The 24,649-nt window shown below is 46.4% G+C and overlaps 1 protein-coding gene across 4 annotated transcripts in view; it reads left to right on the plus strand.

Annotated features, from left to right (window-relative positions):
• Positions 1–6,406: 6,406 nt before the first annotated feature.
• TMEM164 (transmembrane protein 164) overlaps positions 6,407–24,649 on the plus strand; it is a 129,452-nt gene continuing 111,209 nt past the window's right edge. The window contains exons 1-2 of one of the 4 annotated variants that reach the window (XM_020967259.2): positions 6,407–6,633; positions 8,155–8,793. In XM_020967259.2, coding sequence (XP_020822918.1) covers positions 8,413–8,793 — 381 coding nt within the window. In that variant the 5' untranslated portion in view covers positions 6,407–6,633; positions 8,155–8,412. Of the gene's footprint in view, positions 6,634–7,208; positions 7,299–7,679; positions 7,784–8,061; positions 8,794–24,649 lie in introns of those variants that run through there. The other 3 variants (XM_020967255.2, XM_020967258.2, XM_020967256.2) reach the window with 3 other exon arrangements.

Consider the following 24,649-nt stretch of genomic DNA (forward strand, 5'->3'; position numbering starts at 1 on the left):
GCATATTACTCCCCTCACACACTCTATTTGTTCCACATACACCATTTCATCTCCCCTTTGCACAGGCCATGCCCTCTGCCTGGACTGTACTCTTTCTCTTCCTTTGCCCCTTAGAATCCCTGTTCTTGTTCAGTCATTCTTCAGTCATATCCAACTCTTTGTGGCCCCATTTTGGAGTTTTCTTGGCAAAGATACTGGAATGGTTTGCCATTTCCTTCTCCAGCTCATTTTTACAGATGAGGAAACTGAGGCAAACTAGGTGATGTGACTTGCCCAAGGTCACATAGCTAATAAGTGTCTGAGGCCACATTTGAACTCAGGATCAATCTTTCTGACTTCAAGCCCTACACTCTATCTCCTGCAGCTCACCTAGCTGCCCCTTAGAATCTCTAGCTTCCTTTAGGATTCAAGAACCACCTCCTGTGTGAGGCTTATACAGATACTGAGGCTTCACTTCACCCCAGCTCTGGGCCTCCATAGTACTTTACCTTTGCTCTGTATACATTTTGTATTCATTTACTGCTTTACATATTTGTTTCTCTCTTCCCCAAGAGAATGGAAGCTGCTTGAGAGCAGAAACTATTTTTGGTTGTTTTTATATCTCCTTTTAATACAATACTGGCTGCAAACAGGCATTTAATAAATACTTGTTGAATGAAAATGCTGGTCTAAATCAGCCACGCTGCTTTCCAATTTTCCTAGCGGTTCTTGGCAAATTTAGGGTTAGGATTAGAGCTGCTGTCTGAGGGTAACCCATCTCTTCTTGGGTATATTCAACACTAGAGTGCTATGTTTCATTGTTTATTGGTCTTCTTTACCTAGTCTCTTCCATTTACCAACTTGTCTCTTTTTTATTTTTTATTTTTATTTTTTTGGTGAGGCAATCAGGATTAAGTGACTTGCCCAAGGTCACACAGCTAGGAAGTGTCAAGTGTCTGAGGCTGGATTTGAACTCAGGTCCTCCTGACTCCAAGGCCGGAACTCTATCCACTGCACCACCTAGCTGCCCCTAACTTGTCTCTTCTTTCACCAACAACCAAACGCTTTTTCTGGTTACTGTAAGAATATAGTTGGCCTATTCAAGCCCAATCACATTTCTGATAGTAGCTCATTCTGGGTTTTGAGGTGGGTGTGGCATTTGTAGGAGAAAAGATCCTTGGTTCTCTGCTTCCTAGTCTATGCAATTGGGTTGGGGGCTAATAACCTGGGGTCAGAGAGGTTGTATATTATACCCATTCCCCAGTTTTTAGAATGCCACATCAGGGAAGTGAAGATGCCACCTAATGCTCAACTTATAGATATGAGCTAGGATTTCTGGAAGCTATGTTATGTATATACAGCTGATTAGATCTCAGATAAACACAGGCTGCAGGGAAAGAGGTCAGTTGAAAGGTCTCCTCAGGGAGGGCTGTGTTCCTACAGATCCCTTGAATCTCTGGCTCCAAGCCAACTGTCAACACACAGAAGGAAGTACCAATGACCATGTGAAATTAGTGGGTAAAAGAGAAACACAGATTTCATTGTTCATTCTTATCATTTTCTCCTGTCTTCTTAGATACTTCTGTCTATGAACCTCACCTCCTCATTCCCCTTTGGGCCTTCTCATCTAAGAATTGGCACAGAGAGCAAATATTCTTTTAGCTTTGCAGATCTGTGCCTTGAGGTCTCTGGGCCCAATTAGTAAAGTCCATATACGTACATGGCTGATACATACATATGGCCTATACACATAGAGTATCACACCCTTACCTGCAGGTGCTCTGCTCAAAGGGAATGTAAATCTTAATCTCTTAAAAAATTTTTTTTAAACCCAAATCACTCTTGCTCTCACAGATTGGCCAACAATAACTCCCAGGTCAGGAGTGGGGAACCTGTGGTTTTGAGGTGACATGTGGCCCTTTAGGTCCTTGGGTGAGGCCTTTTGACTGAGTCCAAGTTTTTACAGAACAAATCCTTTTATTAAGGGGGTTTGTGCTGTGAAGTTTGGATTCAGTCAAAGGGCTGCACTTGAGGACCTAGAGGGCCACACAGTGGCCTCAAGACTGCAGGTTCTCCACCCCTATCCCAGGCCAAGCCCTTCTTGGTCATTGTTTGGGCCCTGATTGACTCAGAATGAATGCAAATAGCAATTGTTTCTCTTTTGGCCAGAAACCCTGAGGGTCTTCCTCTCTAATATCTTTTATTATTATTATTATTATTATTATTATTATTATTTTGATAAGTTAAAGAGGCCTTTCTCTGCCTCAAATCTCATTAAGCCTTAATCACTGAATGGGCTTTGCCTCAGTCAAAGTTAAAGACCTTAGCCTGAAAAGGCCAAGGTCTCCCACTGCATCTTGGGTCATCTCTGGTTATCCTAATCTATATCTGGCCACTGTTCCCAGATGGCTCCAGAGGAGAAGGTGAGGCTGGTGACTTTGCACAGACCTCCCTCACTTATAACCAATTCACTTGCAAGTCATGGCATCACTTCCCTGAGGTCATGGTCCTCTTCAAGAAGGAAGGACGAACAACAGCAGCTATTACATATGTATAGCATAAACATACTTGTTGCCTCCCTCATTTTTGTGGCCTGGCAGGTGCCTGGCTGTGCTGCAACTCTTGGAATGAGGGTTCTGGTCAGAGGCCTCTTGCGTAGCCTAGGAGGGATATAGACAGCAATAAAGTAAAGAAACTATTCAACCCTTGCATAAGGAAGTCAATTTCTACATGTGTGTGGCCTAACACAGGGGATTGCTCTTATGCAATGTTATTCCACACTTTTGGTAGCATTTCCCTGTGAAATTTCTTTCTTTTTAAAACATGTTTTCCTCAGATACATAACACTTACTAGCTGTGTGACCCTGGGCAAGTCACTTAACCCCTTTGCCTAGCCAAAAAAAAGAAAAAGGGAACAAACAAATAAAAAATGTTTTCCTCTTAATCATTTACTTTCATTATGAACAAATGTGAACATTTCCCTATATAAAGAACAGAAAAAAAAGATTATATATGAAACCATGCATCTCTAGTCTATACAGGGTTTGGGGGAGTACACATTACATTTAAAATGCTAGTATAAACATTGTCCTGTGTGTGTCCCCTCCCCAATTTCCTTCAGTTCTTGTATGTGTGTGTGTGTTGCTTGTTCAATGGTTTCATTAATTCTGGTTTCTCTTTGCATCACTATCACACTGTCCCCTCCCCCTTCCTGCTGCAGAATTTCCTAGTTCAGGAGTAGGGAACCTGTGGCCTTCTAGGTCCTCAAGTGCGGCCCTTTGACTGAACCCAAACTGCACAGAACAAATCCCCTTAATAAAAGGATTTGCTCTGTAAAACTTGGATTTAGTCAAAAGGCCGTACTTGAGGACCTAGAGGGCCACATGTGGCCTCGAGGCTGCACATGTCCTATCCCTGCAACCTAGTCTATTTGCTGAATACTAGGCTACAGCTGTTAGGAAAAATGGGATTAAGCACAATCATTATAGATACTTTCTCCCCCTTTGGGGATCCCCAATTGACCCGGCTTGGAGTTACTTAAGTTGCAGAGGAGGGGGTCTGTATTTAGCCTCATTCTTTTTTTTTTTTAATTAATTTATTTTGATTTGTCAACAATCACTTCCATAAGCTTTTGAGTTTTTAATTTTTCTCCCTTTCCCTCCCTACCTCCTTCCCCAAGACAGTGAGTAGCCTAATATATAGCCTCATTCTTAAAAGTGGAGTTTTATATATTAGGGACATGTCCTCTGTGGAGTGAGTGAGCTAAGGCTCTTTCCTGAAAAGGCCACATTGAGGCAGCTATGTAGCATAGTGGAGAGAGTACTGGGCTGGGAGTCAGGAAAATCTCCATTTGGATTGGGCCTCAGGTACTAGCTGGGTGACCTGACCATCACTTAAGCTGTCTGGGGCACTAGATCTATGTGTAACTCTGGTATATTAAGAAGGAAGCTGGAGAGTGAGGAAGGGAAGGAAGATGGGTGTCAGGTAGTCTCTATACATGCAAATAACGTTCCTGAGGGAAGAGACCAAGGGAGAGGAGACCACAGGAAGGAAAGGGCAAAGTGCATCAGTCGGCAGAATTCAGGGCTCAGCCTACAAAGTATGTGCACCGTGCGGGTGGCTCAGGAAGAAGAAATACACATGTAACCCAAGAAGAGCTAGACCCCTCCTTGAGATCTTGAATAAAGGAGACAGGACAACAGAGGCATGGGTGAAAAGCAAAAGCCCCAACAAGACCCAATTACAAATGAAGGGGGACAGCTAACATACTGAATAACAGCAAGGAGTCAATGAGATCTTTTTGTGGGCAAAAACATTGAACTTTCATTTAAATAGAAAATTATCACATTTTATCAGTCAACCAGCAAGCATTTAAGTGTCTGCTATGGGCCAAGCACAGTGCTAGGTAGGCATTGGGGACACAAAGATATAAATGAAGCAGTATTTGCCCTCAGGGAGTTTACATTCTATCAGGAAACAAATATACATGTAAGGCAACAGGTGGAAAGAAGGCCAGGTTTGGAGTCACCAGACCTGGGATCAAATTTTGACACTGCCTGTGTGATCTTGGACAGGAGCAGCTAGGTGGCACTGTAGTGGATAGAGCTCAGGGCAGGAAGACCTGAATTCAAATGTGGCTTCAGACACTTACTAGCTGTGCGACCCTGGAAAAATCACTTTAATCTCTGCTTGCCTCAATTTCCTCAATTGTAAAATAGGGATGATAATAGCTTACGTCAAAGGGTTGCTGTGAGGATCAAATAAGATAATATCTGTAAAGCACTCAGCATCAGTGTCTGGTACATTATAGGTATTAGCTAGCGATTCTTCATAGTAATAGTAGTAGCAGTAGTATAATGGTAGACCCCATCAATTTAAACAAAACTGTGGCAAAACTTGTAGTAATGTCCTCAAATTATTATTTCTAATGTTTAAACATAGCTCATTTAAAGGGAAACCCCCCCCCCCAACAACCCTGGAGGTGATTCATGGTTTCTTGGAGCATAGATTGAAATACTAAAGAAAATACAAAGGAAATACGTGGTGATGGGGGATATGGAAAACGGCGCTCATTGCTGGAGTGCTCAGGAAAGGTGACATGTAGAGAAGGTGATGCTTGAGCTGATCTCTGAAGGAAGCCAGTAATTCTAAGATGCAGAAGTAAAGAGAGAGGCATTATCTGAACCCAGATCCACCATCCTCCCAGTCCCTCAGGCTCACCACCTTCTCCTCACTATCTGTCACCCTTCACAACCACTCTCCCATTCTCTTATCAAGGCTGGTCAATTTCATCTCTCCAATATACCTTCTTTTCTCCTCTGAATCTGCCAACACTTTGGTGCAGGCCCTTATTACCCCAGGCCTAGACTACTAAAATAGCCTACTGGTAGGTCTGACTGCCTCAGGTCTCTCCCCATCACTCCCTACTCCAGTCCATCCTCCATTCAGCCACCAAAGTGATTTTTCTAAAGCACTGGTCCAACCTGGTAACCCTCCCTGCCTCCCCCCCTCCCCAATCAACTCCAGGGGCTCCCTATCAACTCCTGGATCAAATACAAACCCCCAGCAGTTCAAAGTCTTCTCTAACCTACACTTCCCCCCCACCCCCCATATACTCTTGGACTTAGTGACACAGGCCTCCTGGCTGTTCCAGGAGCAAGACCCTCCATCTCCTGACTCAGTCATTTTCTCTGGCCATTCCCCATGCCTGGAATGCTCTCCTCCCTCACCCTGGCCTCCTGGCTTCCCTCAAGTCCTAGCTAAAATCCCATCTTCTCAGGAAACCCTTTCCCCATCCGTCTCCCTTAATTCTAGTGCTTTCCCTCTGATAATTATTTCTTATTTATCCCTTATATACTTCGTTTATTGTCTCCCCTACTAGACTGAGCTAGAGGGCAGGGGCTGCCTTTTCTCTTTCTTTGCATTCCTTAGCACAGTGCCTGGAACACAGTAGGTATTTAATAAATGCTTTCTGCCTGACTGACAGATCCTCTGACTCGGGAACCAGTGTTCTTTTCTGTATGCTAAGTTCTCATGGGAAGGATGGGAGAGGGAACAGGTAATGTTTAGTCTAAAGCACAGATTTAGGGAGGATTTGAGAGCTGGCTTCTCCTGGATCACAGACAGGTCTGTGCCTACCAATACAACTTGTCTGCCTTGGCCCCTGAGGGCAGAACCAGAGGCAGAGGGGGCAGTGTTCAGCCTTGAGGTCAGGAAAAAACAAAACAAAACAAAACAAAACAAAAAACCCTAAACAAACAAGCAGAAAAAAAAAAGAAACCCAAAACCTTCCTCAGGAGGTGAGGGGTAGGTGTTCCTCAATATGTGGTCTCCAAGCAAAACAGGATGAAATCAGCTGGTGCCTTGGAGGGGGGAGGGGAGTTCTTGTTTAGGGTTGGGTCGTACCCACCAGTCTCAGAGGTCCCTTTCAGTTCTGACTTTTGTCACGGCTGCACAGGACTACATATGCAGACACCAACTATTTCTTGACTGTCTAATTGCAGTGGACCAATTGCTCTGGGCAACTTTAGTGACGGATCACAAGATCGTGGACTCGGAGCTGCCAGGGACTCAGAAGCACCCTCGTCGCCCACCTTATTTTTACCGAGGAAACTGAGGCCCTGGGAGTGAAGTGGCTTGCCTTAGGTTACACAGGTACTAAGCATCGAAGGTGGGATTTGAACCGGGCCCTCTGCCTCGAGCCAGGGCTCCGTCCACCATACCACGCTGCGGAGGAGGAGAATGTGGAGCAGGGTTTTGCAGGAGGGGAGCGCTGCACACGTGGAGTCCTAGTTAGAGGAGGAGAGGTACTAGGGAGGGAGAAAGGAGCAAAGGGGGACGGAGAGAGAGGAGGAAGAGGTGGCTGAGCAAAGGAGCCAGAGAACCCGAGAAAGAGGATCTGGAGGAATGGAGGATGATTTTTCGGGAGGAAGGGGGGCTGGGGTGTAGGCGAAGTGAAGAGAAGAGGAAGGGAGTGGAAAAGGGGCAGAGACCACGGGTGGGTGCTGAAGGGGAAAGAGAAAGGAAGGGAAAGATGGAAGACTGAGCAGAGAGGAATAAGGGGGAGGGTTGGGGTTGGGGGTGGAGGAGGGGTGGGGAGAAAGGGAGGGGAAAAAGGAGGAAGCGAGTGAGATTGTGAGCAGAGGGAGGAAGAAGGGGAGGAGGAGGAGGAGGAAGAAGAAGGAGGGGGGAGAAGGAGAAGGAGGGTTGGAGGAGGAGGAGGAGGAGGAGCCGTGAGCCGGGGCTGCGGTCGGTTGGAGGAGTGGAGCGGGAAAGGAAGCCGGCACCCGGATCTGAGCCGGAGGAGCTACGGGCGGGTGGTGAGCTGGGTTCCATGGCGCTAGCTTGGGGTTGCACCCTAGAGGAGAGCCGGAGCGGGGGCGCATGCAGTGGAACCCCGCTCCCGCCTCCCACGGCCGGGGGAGTGGGCAGCAGCAGGTTTGCAGAGGGGATGCAGCGCCAAGGCTGGGGGAGGGCGCAGGGGAGGGGACGCGCCCGCAGCTGGTCCCGCCCCCGCGGCCCCGCCCCGCCCCCGCGGGGGCCCCCTCCCCGCGGGCGGGGAGAGGAGGGGAGGGGGGCGGTCCCGACGGGCGGGGCCGTGCTTGCTGCCCCTGGGGAGGGCGGCTGTCCCGGCGGGGGGCGGAGCCGGGGGGGGGGGGCTGCTCCAAGGCTCTACCTGGGCCGGGGCAGCGGGAGGACAGGGGGCCTTCTTTCGGTTGCCGGGAGAGGGCAGTCCCAGGGAAGTTGGCGGTCACCACGAGGCTGTGAGAGCAGGGGAGCCCTCCCTCCCGGCCGGCCGCCCGTGGTGCGTCGGTAAAAGCCGCGTAGTCCTGCCCCCTCGCCACTGGGCTCCCCTCCTGGCCGGCCTCCGCGCTGCTACCTTCCTGGTGTCACCTTCTCAGTCGCTCCCCGCCCCGCCCCGCCCCGGCTCTCTCGTCGGCCCGCCTCTCCTCCTTTGGTTTCCCCGGGTGGGCCCTCCTCCCTCCCTCCCCCCTCCCTCCCCTCCAGCTCCCTCTCTGCCTACTTCTCGCGCCCCTCCGCCCCCCGCCCCCTGTTTCCCTCCCCCGGGGCTCCCCAGCCCGCCCTCCCTGTCTGCCTGCTTGCTGCTTTCCCTCCAAGTGCAGTTGCCTCCTCCCCGGGACTCGAACACATTGGCTTTTTGTCCTCTCCTTTCAGATTGCTCGGGGATCGGCAGCGCTGCTCGCTCCTACGGCTGGGACTCGGAGCCTGAGACTTCGGGGGGCTCTGGAACAGCCGGAAACCCCCGGGCCCGTGGCCTGAAGCCTCCCATGTGCCCCTTGGCTCGGGAGTCCCAGTGACTCGAGGGGAGGGGTCGCCCTCCTATGTGACATCCAGCCGGCTCCTGAGCCTCTCGGTTTCAGCCTGTCCCGTTCGCTCCTGGGTGGTCAAGCAGAACTGCCCTAGAAGAAGACCATGTCCAGGTACAGCCACCAGAGCCTCCTGGACTGGCTCTATGGGGGCGTAGACCCCAGCTTTGAAGGCAACGGGGGCCCCGACTGTGCCGCGTTCCTCTCGTGGAAGCAGCGGCTGCTGGAGAGCGGGGCCTTCCTGGCCCTGGCTGTGCTGGAGATCCTAGTGGCCCTATGGCATCTCCTGTGGAAGCCGAAGGAGGACGGAGGAGGTCGAGGGGCCTGCCCCCGCCTCCCGCCGCCGCAGCCGGCCAAGGAGAGCCTTTTCAAGAACCTGCTCCTCGTGGCCCTGTGCCTGACCTTCGGCGTGGAGGTGGGCTTCAAATTCGCCACCAAGACCGTCATCTACCTGCTCAACCCCTGCCACCTGGTCACCATGATGCATGTGAGTTGGCTGGCTTGCGCCTGGGCAGCCTGAGGACTCCCACCCAGCCTAGGTGCTGACCCGTCCGTTCCCTCCCCTCCCCAGAGAAGCTGAACCTTCTTCCATTGGCCTTGGAAGGTCTGCCCGGGCCACTATCCCTGAGGTGCCCTTTGTCATTCATTCAGAGCTGCACTTAACGCAAGTGCCTACTTCTTTCTTAACCACCCCTGGGGAGCCTGGGGGCTGTGGGAGAGGGCTAGAGGCAAGCCCTGGGAGGGCAAGAAAGTACACTGTCTAGGCCAGGGGCTGGTAGGGAAGGCTACAGGCAGTTTCCAGGAGGGCCGGGAATATACTGTCTAGCTGGAGAGAAGACTTGGCGCCTTGCAAATCCTCTCCCTTACTAGGCTCTGTGTAAGAGCCGATGCCAGTGGGGATGTGCAGGGAGAGAAATGCAAAGAAAGCGCTGTGGGAACTCCGAGGATCAGAGCCTCTGGAACTGGGGGTAGGGGTGGGGGGCAAGAGACTGGCCCAGCTGGGAGGGATCGGGGTCGCTTTGGGTGAGGATTGCCAGAGGTTCCTTGAAGGAGGTGGCTTGGGGGGTGTGTGTGTGTGTGTGTGTGTGTGTGTGTGTGTGTGTGTGTGTGTGTGATGGTATCATCCAGCCAAAGGCTGAAGGCAGTGGCTTCTGGGGAGAATTATTTGGTAAGTGTAAAGGAAGATTAATCCATTGGGTCCAAATTGTGAATTACTCTCTCAGCATTTGGTTTGCACTTCATAGCTTTCAGGAATAACATTTCTTGTTACTGAGGCAACAGTCAGCCACAGAGCTAGGAAGCCCTGAGTTCAAGTCCCATCTCTGGCCCATCCTGGCTGTGTTTCCCCAAGCAAGTCCCTTGATCTCTGTGTTCTAGACTAAGACTGATGGCTGCAGAGGAAGTGCCCACCTGCATTGGTGGAAGGGATTTCCTCACCCAGGAGTGCCCTATGCCAGTGAAATCAGGGCTCTTGCCCTGCCCCTCTCCTCTCCACCAATCTCCCCCTGCCCCATACTTTTAATAGTAGGTTTGGGGTTAAGAGCTCTTTCCTTTTCCCAGATGGTTATCATTTATTTTTTACTATCTTGGAGGGCTTGTGAGGAGGTAAAGAGAAAGACATTTCCTCAGGTATTAGCTGCTTGTGGGGATTTCTAGGCACATCATGGAGTGCCCTGGTTGCTAGTGATTTTGCCTCAGAAAAGACACTGATTACCTGGCCCCGGGAGTGTGTGTGTGTGTGTGTGTGTGTGTGTGTGTGTGTGTGTGTGTGTGTGTGTGTATGCTGCTCTTGGAAGAGGAGGTGGCAGTACAGGGTTTCTTGTCTTCCTTCTATGGCTTGTCTGTGTGGGTTTCACTTATTTTCAGTTAATTGGAGTGAGGTAACACATACTGAATTTGGATTCTGAGGACCAAACAACAAAGATTTATTTACTGAGTGCCTACTAGGGAGGTGGTTTAATGGATTTGGAGGCAGAGGGCTGGGGTTCCAATCCCAGACCTGCCACTTGCTACCTGTGTCTCCTCTGGGCCTCAATTTCCTTCTCTGTAAAATGAAGCTTACTTACTTGGCTGCCAGGCCCCTTCCAGCTCAAAACCTGTGGTCCTGTGTACATAGCCCTGTCTTCGAGCTGCTGATGAAAAATGACAGTTTCTGCCGTCAGGGACATTTGGATAGAAATTAGAAAGGATCTGGGGATCTGACAAGTGTGTGCACAAAGGAGGAGCAAAGGATCTAGGCTTTTTCAGGGAGGTGGCATCTAAGCGGAGCCTTGAAGAGAGTTAGGATTCTGGGGGAGGCCAGAAGCAGGGCAGAGCCCAGTCCAAGCTAGGGGACTTAATGAATACTTGTTGACTACTGAATGGGGGCGGGGGGGATGGTAGCTTGTGTGAAGGTGCAGGGAATGGCCCTGCAGCCCAGTTTGGCTGGAATCTGTGCTTTCTGTGTGCCTGGTGCCGAGGATGTCTTAGGCCCTGAGGCAACATCCACGTGAAAGAGCCCCTGCTCTCAAAAAGCTCCCATTCTATTCAAAACATAACCCTATGTGAAGGGGGAGTGATGAATATCTGCTCCCCTCCCAAGGGGAGGCTCATTGGTCCTAGTCTATATTGGAACCAAGAAACCACTTGGTGCAACCCTTTCATTTTACAGATGAGGAAACTGAGGCCCAGAGAATTGAAATGGCAAGGGTGGGGATTTGGATGGGCTCCTGTAGTCTAGCAGCCCTACCCCAAAGGTTGGAGCCAGATGGCAGAAGGCCATAAGGGTGAGCCTCAAGAGTGCATTTTCTGGTAGAGGCAATGAGCATGTTGAATGTTTGCTTTAGGAAGACCATTTTGACAGCTGCGTGAAGGGTGCATCTGAGACAGGAAAGGGCAAAGCCAGGAGATCAGTTAGGAGGCCATGGCTGGCCAGGTGATGAGGGCCTTGACAAGGGGGCTGGGCTGATGGGGAGACATTGGGGAGGCAGAAACAGACACCTTCAGCCACTGATTGGTTCTTCAGGGAGCAGGAAGGGACTGGGAGGCTAAATGGTGCCCTCAACTGCAGGGAGGGATGCTGGGAGGATGGGGCAGGTATATTTTTGCAACCAGTTGAATTTTAGGTGTCAGCAGGCGGTTTGGAGATATGAAGTTAAAACTCAGAGGACAGATTTAGGCTGGAGAGTGCCTATGCCAGGCAAAAGCCAGCTTCAGAGCCAGGAAGATTTATATTGGCTGTGTGATCCTAGGCAAGTCACTTAACCTCTGAGTGCCCCTAGGCAACTCTAGGCTTAAGGGCCAGATCTGCTATGGGATTGGCCTTTCCTCTTATGGGAGTTGCCTTTAATCAGTGACATCACAGTTTCTATCTCCCTTCTTCTGACTGTCACCCTGTACCCTCTCTCTGGAGGCTCCCTCTACAGTATGGGTCAGCACCTGCTCTCAGCATCTTCTGGATTTAGAGAGCAGCCTAGAACAGTGAGGGTCACATAGCCAGGAGGAGTCAGAGGCAGGATTGGAATACAGGCTTTTCTGACTCAGAAGCCTGCTCTCTATGTCTGTGTGTGTGTGTGTGTGTGTTTTTCTCTGGGTATGTTTCTGTCTCTCTCCCTCTCTCCCTCCCTCTCTCTTTCCCTCCCTCTCTCCCTCTCCGTTTCCCCCTCTCTCCTCCTTTCTCTTCCTCTCTTCTTTTCTCTCACCCTCTCTTTCTCTCTTTCTTCCTCCCTCTCTCCCTACCTTTCCTCCCTCCCTCTCTTTCCCTCTCTCTCTTTCCCTCTCTTTCTTCCTCTTTTTCTCTTTCTTTCTCTTTCCCCCTCTCCTTTCTCTCTCTCCCCCCTCCTTTCCTTTCCCTTCCTCTTCTCTCCCTCTCCCTCTTCCTCTCTCTTCTTTTCTCCCCTTCTCCCCTTCTCTGTCCCTTCCCCTCATCCTTCTTATCTCCCCTCCTCCCCCTCTCCTCTTTCCTCTCCTCCCCTCATTTCACCTCCCCTTGTCTTCTCTCCCTCTCCCCCTTCCTTTCTCTTCTCCTCTTTCCTCCCCTCCCCTCATCTCTCCTGTCTCCCCCTCCTCCCTTTCTCCTCTCCTCTCCTCTCTCTCCCTCCTCCTTTCTCTCTCCTGATCCCTCCTATCTCCCCTCCTCCCCCTTTCCTTTCCTCTCCTCTTGTCTCCTCTCCTCTCTCTCCCCCCTTTCCCTCCCCTCCTCTCTCCCCTTCCCTCCTATTCCCTTCCTCCCCCTCTCCTCTCTCTCTTCCCTCCTTTCCCCTCCTTTCCTCTTCTTCCTCTCTCTTCTTTTTTCCTCCCCTCCCCTCTTCCCTCTTATCTCTCTTCCTCCCCTTCTCCTCTCCTCTTCTCTCTCTTCACCCTCCTTTCCCCTCCCCTCTTCTCTTCCTCTCCCCCTTCCTCTTTCTTCTTTCCTCCCCTCCTCTCCTCTCCTCTCCCTGGGTCTCCCCCTCTCTCTATGTCTTTGCGCCTCTCTCTGTGTCTTCCTCCCTTCTCTTCTCCCCCCTCCCTCCCTTCATCCCCCTCCGTGTGTGTGTGTGTGTGTGTGTGTGTGTGTGTATATGTATATTTTGGGAGCCGTTCACATAGTAGGCTTCCTAATGTTGAGGTTGAACTGGCCATTTCTGAGGGACCTCTCCATGTTTGTTGTCATTAGGCATCCTTGCCTGCATGTCAGCTTCCAGCAGCTAGTAAGCTGTTGTATGGCAGGGTCCCATGTCTGCCTCATGAAGTAAGGGCTGGTGATTGGGGTTTGGTTTTTTGGGGGGGGGGAAGGGGAATGGGCCAGGATGGGACAGGGTAGGGTGAATAACTACTCAGCTTTGGCTCACTGTCCCATGCACCTGGGACACATGCGGTCATACAGAGCTGGTTTCTTTGACTCTCAACTCCTGGTGCAGGAAATGAGCTGTTGTTGGGGTGGGGGGAGAGAGGAAAGCAGCCAACTCCATACAAAAATATGCTGGAGAAGGATCCAGGGGAAGACTGCTCTGGTTCTCAGCCTATGTGGGGAAAGAGATGTTCTGAAGTTACAAGATTCAAGGGCAGGAAGGGAAGAAAAGCTGTCTTTATTTCAGGCTAAGGAAGAAGTACAGTGGGACAGTAGATAGCACATTGGCTCAGGAGGCAGAAGTCCTGGGTTCAAATGTTACCTTTAAAGCTGACTTCCTGTGTCACCTCTGGAAGTCATCTCCCTTCTCTCTGAGCCTCAGTTTCCTCCCCTGTACAGTGAGGAACTTGGATTAACTGGCCTCTGCAGGCCCCTCCCAGCTCTAGATCTGGGATCTAGGTAGGCCTTTGGACAAGTCTCTTGAATGTCCTAGGCTTCAGTTTCTCTTCTGTAGAAGGGGAGACTTGGGAGGAAATGGGGTTAAGTGACTTGCCCAGGGTCACACAGCTAGTAAGTGTTATGTGTCTAAGGCCGGATTTGAACTCAGGTCCTCCTGAATCCAGGGCTGGTGCTCTATCTACTGCACCACCTAGCAGCCCCATCTGAAATTGCTTCTAACTCAAGATCTAGGGTCTTATGGGAGACCCCAGGCAGGTCACAACCTCTTTGGGCCTCAGTTTTCCATCTGTAAAATAAGAGAGTTAGATTCTATAGTCATGTGTCCTGACCTCTTCCCACCCATTTGGATAGGCCACTCATCATCTGTACCATTAACCTTCTACAACTGCAAAGTCTTCAAGTGTCATCTAGAGTCACACAGCTAGGATGTATGAGTCATGGGATTGAACCAAGGCCTTTCTGACTCGGGCTGGACTCTTATGCACTGTGCTACATTGTTTTTTATAGTTGAAGTCCCGAGTTCAAATCCAGCCTTAGACACTTCTTAGCTTTGTGACCCTGGGTAAATCATCTAACCTCTCTACCTCAGTTTCCTCATCTGTAAAGTAGGGGAAACAGTAGCACCTACCTTCCAGACTTGTTGTGAGGATCAAATGAGATTGTATATATATATATGTATATATGTGCACATATATACATATATATATATATATGTATATATATGTATATATGTGCACATATATACATACACACATACACACACATACATAGTTATCCCTTCCACATCATGGGGGTTAGGGGCACGGTGCCCCTTTGATCTGGAAAATCTGTGTAAAATGTTTTTTGGTCCTCCCTTTGTACCAGAGAGGAAATTTGAATTATTTGAATTAATATATATTAAAAGATAAAATATATTGATATCATACAATACTATACATATATTTTATGCATTTCTGAGTTTCTAAACTTTTTCTGTGTCATCTGCGGCTTCTGTAAAACTCCCCCCAAATTCCCATTTAATTTCTTTTGTTGCCCCATGATATGTTGAAATCACAAGGGGGAAAGGATAACTTTCGTAGCCACCCTATGTGGGCAGAGGGGAAAAGGACAGAGAAGACCCTAAAGTCAAACGGTGATGTAGTAATCAAGGAGGAAAGCAAGATTAGTGTCTGGGGGCTTCCAAAGCACTGCGGTGCAAAGAAGGGAGAAGGATTCTTGCTAATTGTGCCCTTGCTAATTGTGTCCTTGTTAGTATTTGCCTTCCATTTCTTTTGCCTCAGTTTCCCCATCTGTAAAACTAGGTGAGTGGTCCCTGGTCTTTCCCATTCATTGGTTCAGCAAGGGAAGTCACACTCATCTTCTGGAGTTCAAATCTGGCCTCAGACACTTACTAGCTGTGTGACCCTGGGCAAGTCACTTGACCCTATTTGCCTCAGTTTCCTCATCTGGCAAATGAACTGGAGAAGGAAATGGCAAACCACTCCAGTGTCTTTCACAAGAATACCCCAAATGGGGTCATGAAGAGTTGAAAGGACTCAACAAGAAAACAACAATGGATATATACATATATAAAATATGTATGTATGCATATATACATATTTGTTAATTGTTTATGTATCTTGGATACTCAAACCTTATCTGAGAAAATTGTAGAAAGATTTAAAAAAAGATACAGTGCCTGCCTTCATTCTATTGGTGGAAAATGACAGATACACAGGAAATGAAATATAAAATATCTACAAAGTAGATTTTAAAAGTAGCACCTTAAGGGAAGATCCCTCACTTGATACATAAAGGGAGAGAAACAGCTATAAAACAAAAAGGACAGAATAGTGAAAAGGTGAGCAGTAGAGCTTGTAGGGGGTAGGCTTTGCAGACTGGAGGAGGTTTAAGTCCTGTGTCTGGCTGTGTAACCCAGGGCCAGTCACTTAACCTTTCAGGCAACTTGCAAATTCTCTGAAGTTGAAAATGAATTTCAGACCTGCCTGGTGGAAGGAGTTTACCCACATGGATGAACTCTTGGCTCTGGACCCTGATCCTTCCCCACCCCCCCAAATGGCTGTCGGTGTGACAGGTGGTGTATCAAGTGCAGATGGGTGAGGCCACCCATTTTCAGTGAGGACTTCTTGGGAAGTGAGGTCATCCACGGGAAATGTGGGCTCTCTAGGGTAATTTTTCGCCAACCCTCTTTTTCTCTGTTTTCCTCTCATTAACAAAAAAGTCATTCATGAAAAGAAACAACCCCTATCAGCTGTTTCTAGACTCAGACTCTCTAGGCAGGAGTGTTATTTCGGAGAGCAGATGGCAAGGATCAGAGGGCATCCTATCTGGATATGGGCCCCTGGCAAGTGAGCATGTCCAGGAAGGTCAGCCAGGGGCCTGGCTTCAGCTTGACGTTCAGTCGGCAGCATCCCTAGCTGGTTGTGGGCACCAGGAGTTGGAAGCCCCAGCTCTGATACTGATCCATGAGACAAGTCCCATTCCCCCTTGGGGCCTCAGTTTCCTCATCTGGACAATGAGAGGGTTGGACCAGATATTCTCTCCCAGCCTTTCCTTTGTGAGTAACGCCAAAGGAAGTGGAAGGGGCACAAACCAGTGAGAAGTGCCTCTGTCCTCTTTGTTGGCCAGTTTCTCCTTCAGACAGGGCAGGTAGCCAACCCCTTTAAGGCCCAGTTTGTCCCCTTGCTCCCTGGCTGTCCCTCCTAACCCTTCACCCCCACCCCCCCATCGTGTCTCCGTGTCAGAGCCCTTTCCTACTGCTGAGAACAGATGCAGAGCCTCCAAGGGCCTCTGAGATGTGTTCCTGCCAGGCACAGGATAGAAATAGAGTTGTTTGCCCCAGAGGCTCGGCTCCTGTGATCTGGATCCTGGCTGGCTATCTCCCCCTCTCTCCACTTAGTGTCTGGTGATTATTTTGGCAACAGCTGAAACTGAAGCTGGACATTAGGGGCCTAGGGGAAACACAAGGGCAGGACCACACCTAGGGGTTCCTGAGCCGGGAGTCCTTTGGAGAGGGTGGGGGCTGTAGGGGGAGGGGGTTGCCTTCCTCCAGTTATATCTTCAGGTCACTTGATCCACCAGCTCCCACAAGCTAGCCTGTAGTAAGTTCACACTTGCTGTATCCTCTGCCTAGAAGGAGGAGGCAGAAATATGTGTGTGTGTGTGTGTGTGTGTGTGTGAAAGATCTCTTAAAGGACAAGCAATATTAAGAACAGGGTTTTAAAAATTATTTTCTGACTTGGGGGTAATCACGACTTAAAAATTAAAAAGTTTTATTGATATCTTTTGTTTTTTATGCCATAATCATTTACCAATGGTTTCCCTCCCCAAGGTAGCCTTACTTTGAACAAAAACAAACAAAAAAAACTGTTAAGCAAAATCCTTTCATAGAGTAGGTAACATTTCACTCCTGTAATCCATCGCCTTTCTGCCAAAAGGAAAGAAGCACGTTCTGGGGCAGTGTGGTCCAGTGGAAAGAGCACTAGGTCTAGAGTCTGAGGACCTGGGTTCAAATTCTGATGCTTAGTACCCATGTATTTTAGTATATTCTTCCAAGACCATCTGTCAAATGGGCGGGGGCAGGGGTGGGGGAGGGATGGGCTTCATGATCTCTGAGGTTCCTTGCAGATTTACTGTCTTATGATATATGATCTTCCCCCCACTCCCCCACCCCCTACCAATGTAGTTGGAGCTGGAAGGAATTGTAGAGATCCACTCACCTCATTTTATTTTTAAAAAGTTTTTAAATGTTCTGCTTTTCTTGTGAACTTAAATATCCAGTAACATTTCTTTTCTTTTTTTTTTTTTTTTTGGCTAGGCAGTGGGGTTAAGTGAGTTGCCCAGGGTCACACAGCTAGTTAAGTGTTATGTGTCTGAGGCCGGATATGAACTCAGGTCCTCCTGAATTCAGGGCCGGTGCTCTATCCACTGTGCCACCTAGCTGCCCCTCCAGTAACATTTCAACATACAAAGAACAGAAAAGAGGATTGTATATAAAACTGTAAACGTATTACATATACTTTGTTTTGGAAAAAAAAGTATATATTAAATTTAACACTAATGTTAATTGCCATTTATGTCCCTTTCTGACCTTTTTTATTTTCTATATATTTTCTGATGGTTTGTTGATGTTCTTTATAGTTAGAATTCCCCCCTCCCCACTTCCATTGGAAGCCTTCCCAGATGACAAGTATAGTCAAGCAAAATCAACTGAAACATTAGCCTTGTCTGAAAACATAAGTCTCATTTGGTACCTCTAGGCCATCGCCTCTTTCCAAGAGGAGGTCATTACGTTTTCTTCATTGTCCTTGGAAGTCATGATTGGTCACTGCATTGATCAAGTGTTCTGTGGTCTCTAGTTGTTTCCCTTTACATTACTGTGGTCTTTATGTCAATTCTTCTCCTTGTCCTGCTCATTTCATTCTGCATCAGTTCATAGGAATCTTCCCAGGATTCTCTGCATCTATTGTATTCCTTGTTTCTTAGAGTACTTCAAAAATATTCCATTGCCTTCAGACCTATGATCACCTCCCAATGATCCTTGTGTTTGAACTGATTTTTATTGTCCTTTAGTGTTGTTTTTCAGTTACACTGTTTCAGTCATTGTGTGTATATTGTTCTGCTCTATATCATTTCATGCGAGTCCTCCTAGATTTCCCTGAATTCTTCGTAATTTGTCTTTTTTTATGGTTTTTGTTGTTGTTGTTCAGTTGTGGCCAACTCTTTGTCACCCCATTTGGAGTTTTCTTGACGGAGGTACTGGAATGGTTTGCCATTTCCTTTTCCAGCTTATTTGACAGGTGAAGAAACTGAGGCAAACAGTGTTAAGTGACTTGCCTAGGGTCACATAGCTAGTCCATGTCCGAGGCCGGATTTGAACACATGAAGATGAGTTTTCTTTACTGTACAATAGTTAATATTCCATCACATTCATATATTACAATGTGTTTAGCCATTTCCTAATGAACAGCATCTCTTTTGTATCCAGTTTTTTGCTACTCCCAAACAATCCCAACTCAGCTATTTAACTTTGAGCAAGTTTAGCCTCTCTCTGGGCCCCACCTCTTCATCTGTAAAATAAGAGGGTTGGACTAACTGCCCTTTTAGGTCTCTTTCAGCTTTAAATTGATGAACCTATGCGTTGCTGTGAATCCTGGTTATGTATGGGATCTTTCTTTCTGACACTGACCTCCTTGGGTTATGTGCCCAGTGGTGAGATCATTGAATCAAAGAATAGTAACTTGGGGGACGTATTTCCAAGTTGATTTTGAGAATGGTTGGATTAATTTGGAGCTCTACCAACGGAATATTGTTGTATCCAACTTTTCATATTTCTTATTAGTGATTTGAAGTGTCTTTTCATATTGTTATTGCTAGATTATATTTCTAGATTGTCATTGCTAGATTGTTATTGCTGGATTGTATTTCTTTAGGAAATTATTCATATCCTTTGACCACTTACCTATTGGAGAATGGCTAGTTGCCTATATATCTTGCCTACCAGACTTTTATCTGAGATATTTGTCATCAAGCTCTTTTTCCCAGCTACCAGTTTTCCTTATCTATTCATGCAAAAGCTTTTTAGTTTTATGTAATTGAGGTTGTCCCTGTTCTCTTTTATGATCTCCTTTGTCCCTTGTTTGGTTGTAATTTCTTCTCCTAACCATAGTCATGAAAGAGTATGAAATGTAAAAGAAAGGCCATCTATTCTCATCTATTTTTTTAAAACAATTTTTTTTGATGTGGCTTTTCCTATTTAGGCCCACTTGGAACTTTTCTTGGCATATGGTATAAGATGCTGGCCTAAACCCATTTTTCTGCCCACCCAGAAGCCCTTTTTAAAATTTTATTGGTGTCTTTGTTTTTATATCACATTTATGTCTGATTATTATCTATTTCACCCTCCCAAACCTCCCCCTCCCCCAGCAAGTCTGCCCTTGTGATAAAGATTGAAAAAGAAAAAGAAAAAAAATTCTGTAGTGAAACCAGTCAACCCATAGGCCATGTCTGACAATATTTATACAACATTCTATAGTCTGGTCCACTTTGTCTTCTTAAGTGATAGTTCTAACTATGCTATCATACATCTATTCATCCAGCAAATAATTGCTGAACTGCTGCATGCAAGACATTGTGTCAAAATCCAGGCTGCAATGTTTGAGGGTTCATGATCAGGAAATACTGTGCCAGCACATTGTCAAACTCCTTGCAAAATGTCTAAGATCTTGTTTATTTTCCCCAGTCTTCTTATAGGAACAATGGGCATGGTTATACTGGGATGTGCTGGAGCCAGCTGGGGAGCTGATTGTTAAATTTTTAGTACTTCAGAAACCTTAAATTGGGGCTTGATTTATTGCTTTGTTGATTGTCTAGACTTAGGAAAATGTTTAGACTTAAGAAAGTGTTAATAATGCAGATTAAACTTAAAAGTGTTGCCTGCAAACTTTTTTCTTCCTATGGAAAGCTGGTTGTTAAACATTTACCAATACAATTCTCATGGTTAAGTACTATTTTACAGATGGGAGAAATTGTCTTAAAGGATGAGATATCACTGGGCGAGTCAGTGGCATAGGGTGCCTTGTGACTTCCTGATTTTGAATCTCTAGTACATACATAGCCTTGTTCCCCCGAGCATCAGGCCTGTACTTCTAGGACAAGTGCTAAGTCTTAGGTTCTTATTTGGTTGAGGTATTCTTCCTCAAATTTGGGATTTCTAGGCTTGAAGAAAGTGATTCCAGATCATCTCACTGTGTGTTTTTGTAAAGACTACCTGATGCGTTAACTTGATCTGTCTAATGTGGTCTCCCTGGGGCCCAGTTATATGTCCTTAGTCTTGAGTGTTTAACAAGATCCTATTCTGGATGTCTGTTCGTTATGAAATCCCCTTTGGTTCTTTGTATATTCATGTCAATATATCCCTCTTAGACCTGAGCCCTTTGGGACAGGGAACATATCTTTGAAGTTGCTTCTGTATCCATTCACCTAATACAGTGTTGGGTTCTCAGCCAATGCAAAATTATGATGATAGCATGTCATGTTTCTATAGCAATTTAGGCTTGCCTCATAACAACCCTGTGAGGGAGGAAGTGATTATTATTCTCATGTTACAGAGGAGAAAAACTGAGGCTCTGAAGGATTGAGTGACTTAATTTTCTTTTCTTTTATTAGTGATTTGAAGAAATCTTTCCTATTCTTCAAAATTTGCAATTCTTCTTTGGAGAACTGTTTATATCTTTTGAACATTATCTGTTGAGGGAATGGCTTTTGGTTTTACGTATTTGTGTTGGGTCCTTAAATATCTTGGATATCAGGCTCCTGTCAAAGATATTGGAAGTAAAGATTTTTCTTAATCTATAGCTCAATCTTAGTTGCACTGATTTTGTTCATGCAAAAAACCTTTTCTCTTCTAGGTACTTGGTTATCTATTTTATCTCGTGTAATTGCCAGGGTTAGATGACTTGAACAAGTTCATACAACCAAGATTAAAGCCAAGATCTCAACCAGAGGTTAAGTGACCTTGCCCATGATCACACAGCTAGTAAGTATCTGAGGCCAGATTTTAGCTGAGGTCTTACTGACTACAGTGCTCTATCCACTTAGCTGCCTGTGACTATTTGTTCTGTCCCTCAAGTCAGTAACACTCAGCCCCCGAGTTTTCTAGAGTTATAAAATGTCCTGCTGTAGCTGACACCTTTTTAAAAGTGCTTAATTACCTAGTTTTAAAAATAATTACTAGCTGTGTAACCCTGTGCAAGTCACTTAACCCCGATTGACTTGCCAAAAAACAAACAAATGAAAACAAAATTAATACAGATTGAAATGTCAGAGAATTTTTTGGGTATTGTTTGAGGCAACTAGTGATATGCTAGTATATCCTAAAACAAGGTTTGGGAATCACTGCAATAATTTTGTTTTTAAGAAGAATCCAATGGACTGGGGAATTAGTAGGTGTTCAATTTTCTTTCCCTGCTCCCATTTCAACCATCATTTCTTGTTTTTTCTTTGTTTTGTTTTGTTTTTGTTTTTTGGTTGGGCAGTGGGGGTTAAGTGACTTGCCCAGGGTCACACAGCTAGTAAGTGTTATGTGTCTGAGGCCGGATTTGAACTCGGATCCTCCTGAATCCAGGGCCAGTGCTCTATCCACTGTGCCACCTAGCTGCCCCTCAACCATCATTTCTGTCCCATTTTTCTGCCCCCATCACCATTTCAACCAGGCAGTTCCTTATTTCCTCTCTGTCCTCTAGAGCACAGAGGATTCCCGTTCCTGATTGGAGATGGCAATGGTGGAAACTGACACTCAGGCTTTACAAAATTCTTCACGTAGACTTGCTCACTTGTCCATCCATTATTTTGAAAGAAATCAGAGAATGTTTCTATCTTCAGTTGTCACAGGTTTTAGGGGGCTCGACGAAGATAGTGTGGGGCATCAGACTAAACAATTTCTAGGCATCTGAACTCAGTTTTTTGACCTCAGTTTGCCTACGACTTGCTAAATGAGCTTAAGCATTTAACTTAAACTTTTCCTACCTTAATCTTCTCCATGCAGTGGCTAAAGTGGGACCAAGCATATAATGTATGACCCTGTCTGCCTCTGTTTAATCAATAAATTTTAAGCAATTTTTAAAATTAATTTATTTTTAGTTTTCAACATTCACTTCCATAAGCTTTTCAGTTTTAAATTTTCTCCCCCTCCCTCCCCACCTCCCTTCCCAAGATGGCATGCAATCTGATATAGGCTCTACTTATACATTTCTATTAAACATATTTTCACATTGGTCATGTTTTAAAGAAGAATTAGAACCAATAGGAGGAACCACAAGAAAGAGGAAACAAAACAAAACAGAAAGAAAAAAGAGCAAATAGTATGCTTCAATCTGTATTCAGACTCCATAGTTGTTTCTCTGGATGTGGACAGCATTTTCCATCATGAGACTTTTGGAGATGTGTTGGTTACTTGCATTGCTGAGAAGGGCTAAGTCTATCAAAGTTAGTCATCGCACAATGTGATTGTTACAGTGTATGATGTTCTCCTGGTTCTGCTCACTGCACTCAGCATCAGTTCATATAAGTCTTTCCAGGTTTTTCTGAAGTCCGTTTGCTCATCATTTCTTGCAGCACAATAGTAGTCCATTACATTAATATACCACAACTTGTTCAGCCATTCCCCAATGGATGGGCATTAAGCAATTATTAAAATACCTACTATATACCAAGCATTGAGGGTACAGAGACAAACACAAAACAGTGCTTGCCGTCATGGACTTTGTTCTACTAGAGGAAAATAACCTATGTAGGTAAATCAATCCAAAATATATAATCAGTCAATTAGTAAATATTTTTAGATTCTTTATGTTTCGCATAAATGCTAGATTCAGGGTGAACAAAAGAAAAATGAAACAACTCCTGCCTTTGAGGAGTAACATTCTACTAAGGAAGACAACTTACCTGCAAGAATTCACAAAGTAAATAGAAAGTAATTTGGGACTGGGCATGTATTAGGCAAGGCCTTGTGTAGGAGAGAATGCTTGAATTGAGCTCTGAAAGGAAGTCAGGGATTTTCAAGAGGTGGAAGTGAGGAAGGAGTGCATTCCAGGCATAGTTGACAGCCTGTGCAAAGACCCAGAAGTGGGAGGTGGACTGTTGTGTTTTGTGTAAGGCTAGGAGGTGGACTATTGTGTTTTCTATAAGGCATGGTGAGAATTCCAGTTTGGCTGGACCATATTGTGCATACAGAGGAGTGATAGGAAATTCCACTTGAAAGGTAGGTTGGAGTCAGGTTGGGAAGGCCAGTATTTGATCCCAAAGGCAATAGGGAGTCACTGGAGCTTTTTTTTTTTTAGGCAATTGGAGTCAAGTGACTTGCCCAGGGTCACACAGCTAGTAAGTGTCAAGTGTTTGGTCTGTGGCTGGATTTGAACTCAGGTCCTCCTGACTTCAGAGCCGGTGCTCTATCCACTGCACCACCTAGCTGCCCCACCACTAGAGCTTTTTGAGCCAGGGAGTAGAATCACCTTTGGCAGCTATGTGTGAAGGGTGGATTGGAAAAATGAAAGCTTGTAAGTGGGGAGACCAATGAAGAGGCTGTTGCAGTAATGCAGAGGAGAGGTGATAAGGACCTGAATCATTCCGGTGGCCATGGGGATGGATAAAAGCTCGATTTGAAATGTGTTGTGGAAGTAGATTTGCTAAGACTTGGATGTGAGAGATGAAGGAGACTAAAGATGCAGGCATGGCTCTGAGTGCCTGAAGGACAAGGAGGAACCTGGGTGACTGAAAGTATGGAGGATCTCTCAACAGAAATGGAAGGAGAGGGAAAGATAATGAGTTCTATTTGGGACTTAAGTGAGTTGGAGATGCCTAGGAGACATCCAGTTATCCATTTCCAGTGGAAAGCTGGCAGTTTGGGACTAGAGCTCAGGAGATGGGTGAGGGCTGGCCCTCCAGAGCAGGGAAGTCTAGAGAGGAGAATCCAAGCAACAGGAGCTGATTACATCATGGAAAGAAAGTATAATGACAGAAGAAAAGCCAGCTCAGGACCAACCCTTGGGGTTCGCTCATAGTTAGGGGGTATGGCATGGATAATAAGCTAGGAAAGGAGACTGAGAACTGCTCAGATAGTTGGGAGGAGGACCCAGAGAGAGTGGTTTCATCGAAAATCCAGAGAGGAGAGAATACCCAGGAGGAGAAGAGTGTTTGACAATGTCAACATGCTATAGAGAGGTCAAGAGGGATTAGGAAGTACTGAAAAAGATCATCAGGTTCCACAATTACGAGATCTTTGGTAAACTCTAGAGAGAACAGTTTCAGTTGAGTGATGAGCTCAGAAGATTGCAAAACCGTGAGGAGTGAATGAGGAGTAAAGTAGAGGCAACCAGTACAATTTGGCTGTGAAAAGGGTGGAGAAATATGGGACAGGGCGTGGTAGGTTCTAATGAGGGTTTTTAAGCGTAGGAGATGCCTGGGCTTGTTTATAGGCAATAGGGAAGGAATCCATGGATAGAGAGAGACTGAAAATTAGAGAGAGAGGGAGAATGGGCCAACAATCAAAAATAAATTATACACGCATGCCAGGTGTAAG

The sequence above is a fragment of the Phascolarctos cinereus genome, unplaced genomic scaffold (assembly GCF_003287225.1).
Source record: "Phascolarctos cinereus isolate Bilbo 61053 unplaced genomic scaffold, phaCin_HiC Scaffold_8;HRSCAF=390, whole genome shotgun sequence".
NCBI lineage: Eukaryota > Metazoa > Chordata > Mammalia > Diprotodontia > Phascolarctidae > Phascolarctos > Phascolarctos cinereus.